Source organism: Benincasa hispida, chromosome 6, assembly GCF_009727055.1.
Source record: "Benincasa hispida cultivar B227 chromosome 6, ASM972705v1, whole genome shotgun sequence".
Taxonomy (NCBI): Eukaryota; Viridiplantae; Streptophyta; class Magnoliopsida; order Cucurbitales; family Cucurbitaceae; genus Benincasa; species Benincasa hispida.
In genome coordinates, this window is record NC_052354.1 from 18,238,490 (window position 1) to 18,252,913 (window position 14,424).

The 14,424-nt window shown below is 33.3% G+C and overlaps 1 protein-coding gene and 1 pseudogene across 1 annotated transcript; both read right to left on the bottom strand.

Annotated features, from left to right (window-relative positions):
• Positions 1-5,989: 5,989 nt before the first annotated feature.
• Positions 5,990-8,148, bottom strand: LOC120079140 (annotated as a pseudogene).
• Positions 8,149-8,701: 553 nt separating this feature from the next.
• LOC120079457 lies at positions 8,702-10,650 on the bottom strand. The gene is made up of 5 exons (XM_039033648.1): positions 10,365-10,650; positions 10,087-10,176; positions 9,905-10,001; positions 9,498-9,783; positions 8,702-8,881 (listed from the first exon to the last, which is right to left on the bottom strand). Exons 1-4 carry the CDS (start codon positions 10,603-10,605, stop codon positions 9,645-9,647), a joined length of 567 nt encoding a protein of 188 aa, XP_038889576.1. The 5' UTR covers positions 10,606-10,650; the 3' UTR covers positions 8,702-8,881; positions 9,498-9,644.
• Positions 10,651-14,424: the final 3,774 nt, after the last annotated feature.

The following is a 14,424-nucleotide window of genomic DNA, read 5'->3' on the forward strand; positions in this document are numbered from 1 at the left end:
TTTATAGAATTGATCATGCACCTACTTCACAAAAAATATTTTGCAGATGTTCTAAATTTGAATTATATTTCATAACTAGATTTTTTTTCATAAATTTGGGACGATTTTAATGTTTTTGTACCTTCTCTCTCATATTTAATTTTAGTATATTTTATAACTAAAATAATAAAACATTCCCAACCGAATTTAGTATTAATTATTTAGAGTTTTTTTTTTTTTTTGAGAGCATTAATCACACAAAAGTTTGGTTGCAATTCCAATTCAATTCATATTAATTCAGATTTCAAAATAAGAAAAAAAAAATTGAAGAGCCGCAGTTGTATTCTTTCTAAAATGGTTTGCATTCCAAAATTCCCCAAAATAGTAAAACTTCCTTTTACTTCCAACCTTCAATAACTACACCCTTGCTTTACACCCTTGCTTCCCACCTTGAACAACAACATCCTTGACCCCGATCGAGTCGTCAAACGAAAGCAAGTATTTCAACAGGGAGACCTGCAATGACCGATTTTTCAATACTAGTACATTTAATTGATACTGCAAGCGCAAGCGTCGAGTAATGATATAATTTAAAACGGACAAGAAACTGAGTATCGTCGTTTAGAAAATTTGTTTCAGTTATTTTAGTTACTCTTCTAAATTTATTTAGGGGACCGGACTATGATGAAACTAATCTACATTAATCCTAGAAAGCAAATAAAAGATAAACAACTGGGATGAAATTAAACAAAGATACATCCTAGGATAATGACTTTGTTAATGAATTAACTAAGTTAATTGTTTAAACCTTAGGTTGATTAAAAGCTAACTATCCAAGTATCTTCTTACGAGCTCAACCCTTTCTTACTCCTAACCATTAATTTATCATCATGAAATTACTTAGTTAGAGCATAATTAAAATCTTTTGTGATTGATCTCTATTAACCTCTTATCATTTTCATGCATAATTGATTAACAATTTAACACGCTAGATCTAACCTAATGCACTCTCTCTCAAGCAAGACATCAAGTAAACATCATTCAAACAATGGTCAGTTATTCAAAACATTAAAAATATGCTCAAATAGTTGCGCATTCATCAAATCTAAGAAACAAACAAATTATTTTGCACAATTCATAACCAAATCATAAACCCCATAGACACAACTCAGTCATTCATGACTAGAGCACAAACATAGATATATCATATTGTATTCAAAATATAAAGATACGGAAAACAAAAGAGGGAAGAAGATGCATGCCAGGCTCTTGACTGTCGTCCTAAACTCGAAATCACCCTCCAACGGTCTCCTTAATCATTCACTCCTTTGAATGCTCGAAAATGCTGCCTCTACCAAGAACTTGGCTCTCGGTGTAGACCTAAACAAACCCTAACTCAACCTCTAAAATCAACCTCCTCTTTATGCTCTCGGGAGCCAAATATTTATAAAAACTATCACAATACCACATGTTGTTTACAAAATACCAAACGGATGCGAAAAAATTTTCAATAACGCCACGACGCTATCTCCTCCATTCTGTCAGCAGCATTATGCACGCTCTTTTTCGTGTTTTCACCTCTTTTCACATCTCATCTTGCCCTAGGTCAAAGTTTGACATATTCTAGAGGCATTTTTGTCTTTTCACACTCAAAGTAACTCGTTCTGGTCCAAATGCACGATTCTTACAAATTAAATATAAAAGGGCATCAATGAATACAAATTAATAATAAAACTAACAAAATTATAAGTCCAAGAAAGCACATATTAAGTGTTTTTCACCGCCCCAAGCATAAAATTGACTCAAAACCTCATTATATTCAAAATAAACATATTAGAGCCATTAGGTGAAACATTTCAATCGCACCCTATCGTTAAGAGATTTTAAGGCCAAATCTTTTCATCCTTTGCATGTGTGTGTTTGTGCAAGCCTTTACAATTAAGTCCTAACCAGTTAATCGTGATTTTAAATGAACCTCTCTAGTTTTCACCCTTCTTTGGTTTGATGAAACTTATTATAATTTCTTTAATCAATTGTGTTGCAAAAATACAACTAGATTGGTAATTTATTCTTTCCTCTTTTGTTTCCAGGCAAATGAAGAACTCCTCAAGACACACTACCTTCGTTTTGGCTTGTCCATATGAGTTTCATGAATGACTCCAACTATGAGCAGTGTCTCAATCACAGTGCCTAAACATACTCATTTCCTAAGCATAAAAAGGAAGGAGTAATCTTCTTTAAATTTATGCCTTTTGTTTGTTTTTTTGTTATTGTTTTTGTTTGTTTGTTTGTTTCTTTTTTTTTTTTTTTTCTTTTTGACTTTTCTACTTCATCATTCTTTTCATAGTTATTCACTCAATCGAGTAAATAGATCTACAAAACTTATAGAGAATTTTCTAACTTATTTCAGGACCTTTCGAGGTGACAATCTAATTAATTCAAGTGAAAGCATGCTTTACTATTAGGAACCTAAAAGAAAATGGCTACATGCTCAAATATGCAAGAGACTCCAAGAAAGACTTAATGATAACTTAATTTAAGAATATATTATCCTATTTCCATAGTAGTTCATCAAATTTGTAAATCAGAATGAATAACAGGGAATCATCATCGACACATACTCAAAAAATTTCTCACTTAAATCACAACATCAAATTTCCCACTAAACAATTAAAAAAAATCAAATTTCAACCACTCAAAATTCACTTAATTAGCATGGATAACTCAACTTTTCTTATATAACATGCATAGAGGATAAAAATTGAAAAACAAACAAAAATATGCAGTACGTCCCCCACCCCAAACTTAGAAACATACATTGTCCTTAATGCAATACAATAAAATAAAGCATAGAGAGTAAACAAAACTAGCCTGATTAGTGATGTGATCCGCGTGTGTCAAGTTTGCGAACTACTAGTTTATTTGAGGGTTCCTATAAGGCAGAGACTCAAAATATATAAGATTAAACACAAGAAGAGCTAAGCTAAAACAAAAATAAATAATTGAAATAATATAAAAGCAAGTAAAACATGGGTTTCCTTCCAAGAAGTGTTGAGTTTAATGTCTTGAGTTAGGCAACAAGGGAGATTGTACTTCAAGGCACGTAAAAATTCTCTAATTTTCATGCCCATTCTTACTCGAGTCAATATAACCTACAAATTCTTATAGGCTCGATCTCTTTTTAAGGACACCTAAAATCAAAATAGCATATGGAAAATAAAAAGATCAAAAATTAAAAACAGATTCATATTTACAAGGCTCATAAGAGTAAGGGAGAGCAAGATTAATAATGGGAAAGCTCTCAAAAGATGGAAAACTAGGCTTTTCAATCTCAAGCTTAATCACTTGAACTTCCTCATCTAATTTAGGCAAAATTTCTCTCTCAATCACAAACTTGCTCTTGATATGACTCTAATTTCTCCAACTCATCCATCTCCATCAAAATACGGAATATTGGACCTCCCTATCTCAATAGCATTGGAAAAATTCTCCTCATGCGATGCTCTAATTGTGTCAGCTATCAGACTAAGTTGATCTCCTATACGTCTAAGGGCTTGCCTCATTCTCTACCACTTGAGCTTCTATCTTATCCAACCTATCCATCTCAGACATGCAAAACCTTCCAAACTTGGACTCTAAGATATACTCTTTTAATTGGTCTTCTAAGGAAGGTTTCTCCTCTATTTGGATTAGATGGACATAATAGCTCTTATGGTCATGAGAATGATAACTGACGTGATAAGGATAAAGGTTGAAAGACATTGGTAGTGATGGTGTTGGACCTAAGCTGGGTTAGTAAAATGCATAAGGTCATCCAAATTATAATAAGACATAATTAATCATGCAAACACCACAAAAAAAACAACAAAAAAAGGCTCACAAAAGCAAAATAAAAATAACAAAACAAAATAAAATAAACTATTTTACACCCCAAATTAGGATCAGTTAAATCTCATAAATAATAAAATAAATCAAAATACAATTTTCTAGCAGCGATACCAAAAACTTGATATACAAAAGCGTGTGTGTTGAATGATAATATAGTTTTAAATGGTCAAGAGACTGAGTATTGTCCTTTGAAAAATTAGTTTTGATTCTTTAGCTACTTAGAAATTCTTCTAATTTTATTTAGGGGTCCGGACTATGATGAAATTAGTCTACTTTAATTTTAGAAAGAAAATAAAAGATAAACAATCAGGGTGAAACTAAACAAGACACGTTCTAGGGCAATGACTTCGTTAATGGATTAACCAAATTAATTGTTTAAGCCTTAGATTGATACTATATAGTCCTAGAAGTCTTATATCCAAGTATCATCTTTCGAACTCAAACCTTTCCGACTCCTAACCACTAACTCATCATCATGCAATTAATTAATTAGAAGTAACATTAAAATCCTTCATTAGTGATCTCTATAAACCTCTTATTATTTTCATGCATGATTGATTAACCGTTTAACATTCTAGACCTAACTTAATGCGCTCTCTCTTAAGCAAGACATCAAGTAAATATCATTCAAACAATGATCAAGTTATTTAAAAGCATTAAGATTAGACATGCTAAAATAGTCATGCATTCATCAAATCTAAGAAACAATCAAATTAGCTTGCACAATCCATAACCAAATCATAAACCCTAAAGACACAACTCAACCATTCATTGCCATAGCACAAATATAGACAATTCATAATGTATCGAAAATACACCAAAGCAGAAAACTAAAGAGAGAAGGAGATACAAGTCAGGTTCTTGACTTTCATCCTCAAACTCGAAATCACTCTCCAATAGTCTCTTCAATCATCCACTTCTTTGAAAGCTTCAAAATGTCATCTCTACCCATAACTCGGCTCCCGGTGGAGGCTTAAACAAGTCCTAACTCGACCTCTAAAATCATTCTCTCCTTTATGCTCTCGACAACCAAATATTTATAAAAATGATGCAACGTTGTGACGCTGTTTGAAAAAAAACCAAACGAATGCGCCAACATTTTCAGTAACACTGTAGCGCTCTTCTGTTTCCTCTATTATGTTTGCAGCGCACCGTGCACATTCTCTTCTGTATTTTTTTCACCTATTTTCACATCTCATCTTGCTCTAGATCAAAGTTTGACTTATTATAGGAGTATTTTTGTCTTTTCACACTCAAAATAGCTCGTTCTGATCCAAATACATGATTCCTACAAATTAAATATAAAAGAGCATCAACCAACACAAATGGATAATAAAACTTACAAAATTATAAGCCCAAGAAATTTCTTTTTTGAGTGCTTTTCATTAACCACCGACTTCTGCATTTTTTTTCGTAAACAAAACCCTCTTTTCTTTCTTTTTTTTTTTTAAACGAAAACTGCAATTTATAATTTGATTGTAAAAATAGGAAAAAGAGGGTCTGTATATGTTGTGGATTATATATATACTTGTATTAGTACATAAAACAAAGTATATAAATTTATTATTGTTTTAGTTCTTAAACATTCATCCCATGTGTAGTATTCATATTGTAGTTCCTGTTTTATGGATTTACATATAATATATGCCAATTGTGGACTCTATATTCGAATATTTTAATATGTTATGTACTATATATCGTATAACATGTTCAATAATACACAATATACATATATGTAAGACATATCTCTGTCAACATGACGATATATTTTCTAAGACATATTTGCTCGATGTCTATATACTATAAGAATGTAGTACATAGTATATATACAAAGTTTATTTCAATATTTTGTTTTCAATTTTAAATATGTATGCGTTTCTTTAAAAAAATATGAGGACGTCATTTATCTTATCTTATGATCTAATTTATCATGTGTTAGCATTATTATTATATAATATGAGGTATATATCTGCAAAATAACATACATGTGTATATGTGACAAAATACGAGGAAGATATATCTTAATATGGTGTATATATTACATAACTTACCTAAAACCTATATTTGTTCTAATTACATTTGATATAAACATTGTATATATTTGAAACAAGTCTCGTACATATACACATAAAAAAGAAATGCATATAAACCGCATTCATGTGTTGCGATATCTAACGATATATTTAGTCTAAGAAAATATGTTTCTCAAGTGCACGAACATGACAATTTTTATAATATACCATCTTATACAAGATTACATCTAATATACAAAGTAATATACTCTATCTATTTGTATGAATAAATAAACTATGATATGTTTCTTCGGTGCATGAACATGACAATTTTTACAAGGGAATTACCATGGATAGCAAAATAAAATTACGATTTAGCACCCATGTCATCAACTTTTTAAATGTTAAAAATATGCCAATATCTTTTAAAGGACTAAAATCACGTTATTATTAAGACTGGATTTCTGATATTTTATTTTTTATTCCAAAATTACCCTTATAATTAGATTCAGTCGTCTTCTCTCCCGTTCTTCATTCCCTCCTCAAAACCAAACTCTCCCACGAAACAGTCTTTGAACAATCTCTGGGAAGTCGACCAGAGTTGCTTGGCCTGGCTCGACAATCAACCGCCGGTGGTTAAAGGCACAATGTAGCACATCGAAGATCATCGGCGCTAAATCAAGAAGATCGGAAGGTGGAATGTTGAGATGGAAAGGCAGAGGAGGTTTCAAAGGAACGACGGCGGAGGAAGCGATGTCGTTACCGTGCCGATAATGGCGGATGAGGAATCGCAATCGCTATGGAAATCCTCCGGGAGAAGCGGCGGAGTGCGTAGGTAACGGTGAGAGGGAGAAGTGGTCGTAGTAACGGCGGGAGAAGGAGGGCGAGGGCCACTGAAGGATTCAACGGTGGAGCTCAAACTACTGGAAGTAGGTCTAATCAAAATCGGGGATTGGGGAAGGGATCTGGAACGTTGACGGGACGACGAGGGTAGGGAGGAGGATAATCGAAAAACGACGTCGGTTTAGGGAGAAGGAAATTGGTTTTAGCTTTAGGGCCGGAGAGAGTTATGGCGGCGTTGTCGTAAGCATGGGTGGTGTCTTCGGCAGAATCGAAGGTGCCTACCCTACTCTTGTATATCTACAAACAAATCATTATGAAGGATTTGTGCGATAGAGAAAGTGTAGCAAAAATGGTGAACTATGGTGAATAGAAAACAAAAATCTAACAAGATACGAAAATACTACTGTATGTATATTAGAGTAGAGGTAGGAAAGAAGTAAAAGATGAATATTGAATAATGAATTTGAGGATGAAGCCGGAATAAATCATGATTTAAATAGTGAGAGAGAAGGGAAGAATGGAGATTTAATTTTTTTCCAATTTTTTATGTTATTATCATTTTTAATTTATTTTGTTTTAGATTGCTCAATTTAAGTAAACTTTTATGTTTGGAAGTGATTTTAAAATGGTTGAAATCACTTTTTTTTTTTTTTCAAAATCACCATGAAATATGTTTAATCCTTTAAAAGTAATTTTGACGATGTGAAAATTGCATTTAAAAGTGCAAAATTGAAAACTAAATTGATTTTGAGTAATTAAAAGTGTGTTTTTCGAGTGATTTTAAAAATTAAAAAAAATGATTTTTGATGATTTTAAAATCACTTCTAAATATACACTAAAATAAAATGGATCGTATGTTGGGCTTTTTAAGTGATTGGGCTTAGATTTGAAAAAAAAAAATTGACTCATGTATCCTTCGTGGAAGTAGATATGTGTATCTGAAAATTAAAAATAAAAATTAAAAAATAATCAGATACTTCAAATCTCGTGTTGCACAATCAGTGCTTCCTAGACAGGAATTCATGAGATCGATGAGTGATATTTATCATTTTTATAATTCACAAGTGTTTAGTACTTATCATTCTGTTTTTTTTTTTTCAATTATTTTTGGCTATCTTTCCATGTCCAATTTTCTATTATATTAATGTGATTTTGCATGTGATTGTAAGAGTTCGTGGAGTGTAAATTCATCGATAAGGGTCTAATTTGGGTTTTCTTAGTTCATATTTTGACTTAATATTGAGTAGTACTTACATTGTGATTATTTATTTTATTTTTCATTTGATTGTTATTTGATTTCTATCTACCATTTTTGTAATTATATACTTATATATCAATGTAATTGCTATTTGATTTCCATTTGACAAAAGTGATACCTAATTAGATGATACCCAATGGGTTGTACCTTATTATAATAAGGTATCATTAGCAATCAATATCAAATAATAATTAGGCAACAATTAGATAGTAAATCAACACATCATTAGTAATCACAATACATGATAACAATAAGTTAATAATTAGATAACAATTAGTATCAAAGAATAATCCTTATCAAATAGTAACTGATATCTCTAAGTATTAGTATGAAATAGTAATTAAAAAAATTATCAAATAACAATTGGTATCATTAATAATCATCATCAAATAATAATCACACAACAATCAAATAGCAATCAGTAACCAATAATAATCAAACAGTCATATAGCAATTGATATCGCTGAAAATTAGTATCAAATAGTAATTAGATAATAATCAGGATTATTGACAATTAGTATTAAGTAGCAATCAAACAATAGTTACATAACAATTAGTATCATTGATAACCAATGTTAAAGTAATCAAACAACCATCAAATAACATATCATTGACAACTAGATAATAATTAATATCAAATAGCAATCAAATAACAAGTCAGTATAAGATAATAATTTGATAACAATCTGTATCAAATAGCAATCAGACAATAATCAGAGAGTAATCAATCAGTATTCAAATAGCATTCTGTATCATTAAGCATAAATGTTAAATAGTAATCCGACAACATGTATTACTAATAATTAGATAACAATCAAACTAAACTTCCATGCTTAAACTATTAAGGGAGGAGAAGAAGAATCAATCACCATGATTCTCTTTTGATGATGTATATCTGTCGCTGTAAAAAAAAAAAAAAAAAAAAAAAATAATATGGGAAGTGAAAAATAGAGTTGAAATGACAAAATGTGTAAAAGTAAAAGTGAAGAACTAAATCAAGTAATCGAAAGTGAAGTAAAAATCAAATAATAATTTATATAACCAGCAATTAGTATCAGATAGTAATCAAACAGCAATCAGAGAACAGTCTATATTCAGATAGTAATCACATAGCAATCAAATGGCAATCAAGTAGCGATCAAATACCATTCGAGTGAATGCATTTTCGACTTTTCAGTTTCAATAACTCATTTAAATTGGACTGAAGTGACCGATTTTGCTGTTTTTGTAAAATTAAAAAATGGTAAAAACGTAGGTACAAACGTACAAGACTCGAACAACATAAAAACATGAGGATGAAAAAAATGAAAAAAAGTCATGTAAAAAACCACTGAGACAATGATGCACAATCGTAGATGAAAAAAAAATGGAATTTCGAGGTGAATGGAAAAATAAACCAAATCTCCTAGCACAAAAGTCTATAGAAAAGCATAAGATTGGAACCTAGTTGACTGTTGAGAAGTGAACCTCTATGAACATAATGATGAAAAAACTTATACTCAGTAGAAAGTAGAGACCTCATTCTGTTTCAATTGCTTCACTCTGCTAATCCTTCCTTGTGATGAATGTGAAACAACAACATTAAAATTGTTTGCTCTGAATCCCAAAGCTCCAATAGATCACCATGAAATAGAGAATTAGGGCAAATTCATAGTTCTGTTCAATTAATCCACTCCAGCTTTTTGCTTCAACATTGAGATGAAATTGTCCCTCTCCTCCGGCGACATCCCCTCTGCCGAGCAATCTCCGACTCCCCATTCAGCACCACGGATGCAATATTTCTCAATAATTTTCTGACGGTTCCTGAAGTTTTGCACCCAACAACAGAGAAAACACGATTTCCATCAGTTCAAACCGTTCATTTGTTAACCAAATTTGTGATGAAACCTGAAAAAAGAGAAACCCTAGCAAATTCTTGTTTTACTTTTCCTTGTTCATCTTCGATCGCTCCAGAAGTTCCTTCAGCAGTGGAGATGATTTGAATCTAGCATCAGCTTCCGCGTATTTCTTCTGGTTTTCTTCTGCAAATCAGTTTCAGAAGTTAGGTTTTATTGAAGGATTGAAGCGTTTTTCCTCCTCTTCAAATGAATTTGAAATTAATCGAACCATTGAAGCGATTGAGAAAATCGATTTGAGGCAATTCCGGCCCCGGAACCGATTCGATTCCTGAGAATCCTGATAGAAATCCGGCATTCGCTGCATATAATCAGTTAATTAATCAGCTTCAGATTCCAAATAACGCGAATCGATTCTTGAATTTACCGAATATCCAGAATTACAAAAAAGAAAAAAAAAAAATCGACACCGTACAAAATTGTGGATAAGATTGTAAACAACAGATTTCGAAACAACTGGTGACGAATACAATAATGCAATGTTAAAACCTGGAGTCGGCCACATGAGAAGGGAAATGGAGGCGGCCAATGCGATGGATTTTTGAAGAAGTGGAGAGCTGGACGAAGAAGCCGACAAAGACGGAGAGGTTAGAGAAGTTGGAGGTTTGTCCATGGAAATGAATCGGACATTGTTGTTGTGAAGGTTTGAAGAAATTTCAGAGGGCTGAAAGGTTGAGGATGGAATTCGCGCAAAAGGTTGGGGAAGAAGGGGAAGGGATGAGGAACCCATTGTCGCTCTGTTCTTCCTCCCTCCACTAAACGGGGGATTTCAAAATGAATAAATAATTTAATATTTGGTTTGATAATGGTAAACCATGGTAGAGTTTTCACGTCCAAGTCCAAATTAACTAAACCTGGGTTGACATTATTATTATTATTATTATTATTGTGCACAACAATTATGGAGTTGGAGATTGAATGTCACACCCTCTCCCGGATTACCTCTTAACCTGAAAGGAGATGTGACGACAGCAGTTACCAACCTTTTTGTTGGCACCTATGATAGAGCTCGAAGCCTACGTCGTTAATAAGTCTCAAACTTGATCAAAAGAAAATTTGTAGTTACAGAATTACTCCTATCACTACTAAAATGTAGCAACAGTGGTGATTTGTTTCATTAAGTTAATTTCCTAACTAGAGCGGTAAATGAGGGGTTTTGTGTGGAAGAGATAAATGTGTGAAATTGAAATAAAAATTGGTAAATGTAATCTTGAATATGAGTTTATCTAATTTCTAGAGCAAGAGAGAGTTTCCTATGCAATTTCTTTCATTAGGCATTAATTAATTACACTGAATCTGTTAACCCCTCAACTTATTAGAAAATTTAATAGCTCAATTAGCCAAATTCGATATTAAACCAAATTAGCCCTAATTCAATTTAGGAGCTTTGATTTACATGGGTGCGAGTAACCAAATCGCCGACTCAAACTTACCACTTTGGGGATTCGTCTGATTAGGGAGTTCGGAACTCAGCTACACAAGATAGAATTCACTCCTTCCCCGAAGTAGGGGTAAGTAGATAGATTGCTCCTTTAAAGGCTGATTCCGAGACTTGAATGATGTGGCGCCACACACCTTCTCATGGCCTGAGAGGTGTCCACACATAGTAGGACTATGTTGTATTGTTCATTAGAGGGGTCAGTGGTAATTAAGGAGTTAGATGTAACTACAAGGGCAAAACGGTAAATTGGCCCAGTTGTACTTACGAGCATCTATGAAAGGTTATCATACTATTGATTGGTTATATCCAATTGATACAAATATATATGTGGTGAGAAGTGTGCAACTATAGGTTTTTTTGTGGAATGTCTGACAGTTAACAGATGGTGAATCTCGTGGCTAAAGAGTTTAGTCAGCTATTCACGTACCGTTGGAGCTTTGAGCCATAAGTTCATAAGGTCCCCTTGGTAGCTCAATGGATTCAAGTTGAGAATCAATTTTTGGGTCAGTTTGAAGTATTTAAATTGACAAGAGGGAGTTCGATTATATATGATATGATTGAACTGATCAATTATATATGATATGGTTGACATGATGTATGAGATACACTAATTGGAGGAAAAGGATATAAATATGATTTATATCTAGTGGAGGAGAAAAATGACTATGGTTTTTATGTTGCATATGATATGATATTAAACTATAGGTTATAAATATAATATGATTATATTTATTTTTTAATTAAACAATTATGAGATAATTGTTGGCGGTTTTTTCTCCGTAACCGAATGAGATAGTGGGAGGTTGCAATCAATTTTCATAACTGAAGGATAAAATGAAAATGGTTTTCATTTTGCAAGAGATCATATAATCACTTCACGTTTTAGTACACTGCCCATCGCCTAGCAAACGAGAGCATAAACGATAGCTCAAACTTTACTAAACGATCGTGTACACGCATGCTTTTCCTAAACGATCGCATAATCTTACCTAAACAATCCTCTAGCTTTTTCTAAGCGACCGCATGCCCAAGCGATTTACTAAACGATCAGCCCCTTTTTACTACACGATCGTGCACCTTTTACTAAATGATCAAGCAGTCGTCTATACGATAGACTTCAGATATCTCCTACTTGCTTGGTCGATGTAAACGATTGGTGTTTCCTCCTCCCCTCTACTAAATTCAACAGAGCCCATACCTCCTGGATTCTCACTCCGAGAATACCGAAGTTTTCGAGTGGTTGTGTACTTCTTTCTGCCTGTTCATGAGAAATCTATTCGGTGGTAGCGATAGCGAGATTTGGTGGACAATAGCCTTGATGATCTTAGCGACAGCGAGAGTTGCTGGCTTGATGAGAGCGAGATTTAAAGAGAAGAAGGGTTCTTCAACTGGTATGTCTCTCGTCCCTTTAAGTTTCTAAGCATGTCGTAATTTGTTGTTAAATGCATAACTTATATGTTTGTTAGTGAATGCAGTATTTCTGTCACAATAAGTTTGGAACGATCTTGCTTTTGCTCAGAGGTACTCTTTGATAAGAGTTCTTCAATTGGTATCAGAGTTAGGTTATAATATTCTAAATTCATTGATGTGTAGAATAGCATTTACTTTCTCGGTGGGTAAAACATGTTTACACTCTATTTAATTGTTAAATAGTTTTGTGGATGTGGATTAATGGAGTTTTTTCGAATGAAGCCTATGGTTATTGAATTCTTTTATATTCAAAGTTAATTGTAAGGGCCCCTGTGTTTTTAGGCGTATTAATTTGCTATCGAGTCTGTAAATTCAAAGTGTTTGAGTCTCTGTGAATCGCTCATGATGAGGCTTGAAGGCAAGAAGTTATTGTTCTTCCAGGATGAAGACGCCCAAGCATTGGTCGGGTCGTGTAAACGATGGGGTAAGCAGTCGTTGAATATCGGATACTCGGGAGCATGTTGACGCACGTGCACTAAACGATTATTTAGCTCAGCAAGCTTCATCGCTTAGTTCCTAACTACACGATCGCGGAGTAAATTTGTTACTTATGCGCTTGTTATGTGATCGTCTAGATGATTGTGCTTCACAGCAACGTCGTCGTCTCAACGATCGTTTAGACTTGCAGGTTTTTGTCTGGTGTGCTAAACGATCGAGTGCCTCATGCTTCATCGCATTGTAAATGGTACTCGATCGTGGCTAAACGATCGTAGATACCCGGCTGGTTTACAAAACGATCGAGGCAGCTCCTCAAGCCTTCGAGTGCCGATCTTCACCATCATTCCCTATACCCTTATGGGTGGGTTGTAGAACAGAGAAAGCAGACCGGCATCTGTTATTCCTAGTACTTCGGTTGTTGAAGAACAGAAGCTTGGGGATTGTTATCTGGTCGGCCGGCGGTTCAAGACCCGATTTGCCTGTGAACCGGTTTGCTCGATGGAAAATGTAATAGATAGAATTTTATTTTCGTTTTTTGAGGTGGTTCATCCCGGTCCATTAATCTTTTGTGAATATGCATAGGATGTATGTTTAATTATATGTCATATGGTATGCCATATAGTTTAAATCCCACCTTAGGTTATGCATTGGTCATGCATCATCTCTTTCTTGTAAGTGTTATGATTTAGAGAAGCATAATTCAAATTACATAAAAGCATGCTCATGCATCATATAATATAAGAGTTATATATTTATGCATGCATTAAGCATAGGCATGCATCATCTTTATATTATAAGTGTTATAGTATAAGGGTGTATGGGAGCAGTTTGCTTAGTTCATTACAAGTATATAAAAGTTATATATAGTAATGAATGGACCTTGCATGAAGCATGACACATAGGTTAAATTTATAAGTGGTATAAATACCTAGTTATGCATGACAATATGTATGGTTTTAGTTGTTTCTTTAATAAGAGTTATAAGGAAATTAGAACTAAAATCTATAAGAAAGACATACATGCGAACTTAGGCTTGAATCATGGTTTTAAAAGTGTTTTAAAACTTGGTGGAGATAGACTTAAGATCACGGTTCTAATAATATTAGCAACCTAAGGTTTAATCTTTTAATTAGTTTAATAGGATTAAATTGACTAATAAAAGATTAAAAGTGTAGCAAATTTATCTATAAGAGACCTTTT

What these genes read in the sequence shown, in the direction of transcription:
- LOC120079457 (XM_039033648.1), bottom strand. Translation starts at nt 10,605, where the DNA reads ATGGGTTCCTCATCCCTTCCCCTTCTTCCCCAACCTTTTGCGCGAATT. An exon ending in TCTCATGTGGCCGACTCCAG is followed by an intron (nt 10,177 to 10,364) that starts GTTTTAACATTG and finishes GATTATATGCAG; the next exon opens with CGAATGCCGGATTTCTATCA. An exon ending in TTTTCTCAATCGCTTCAATG is followed by an intron (nt 10,002 to 10,086) that starts GTTCGATTAATT and finishes ACTGATTTGCAG; the next exon opens with AAGAAAACCAGAAGAAATAC.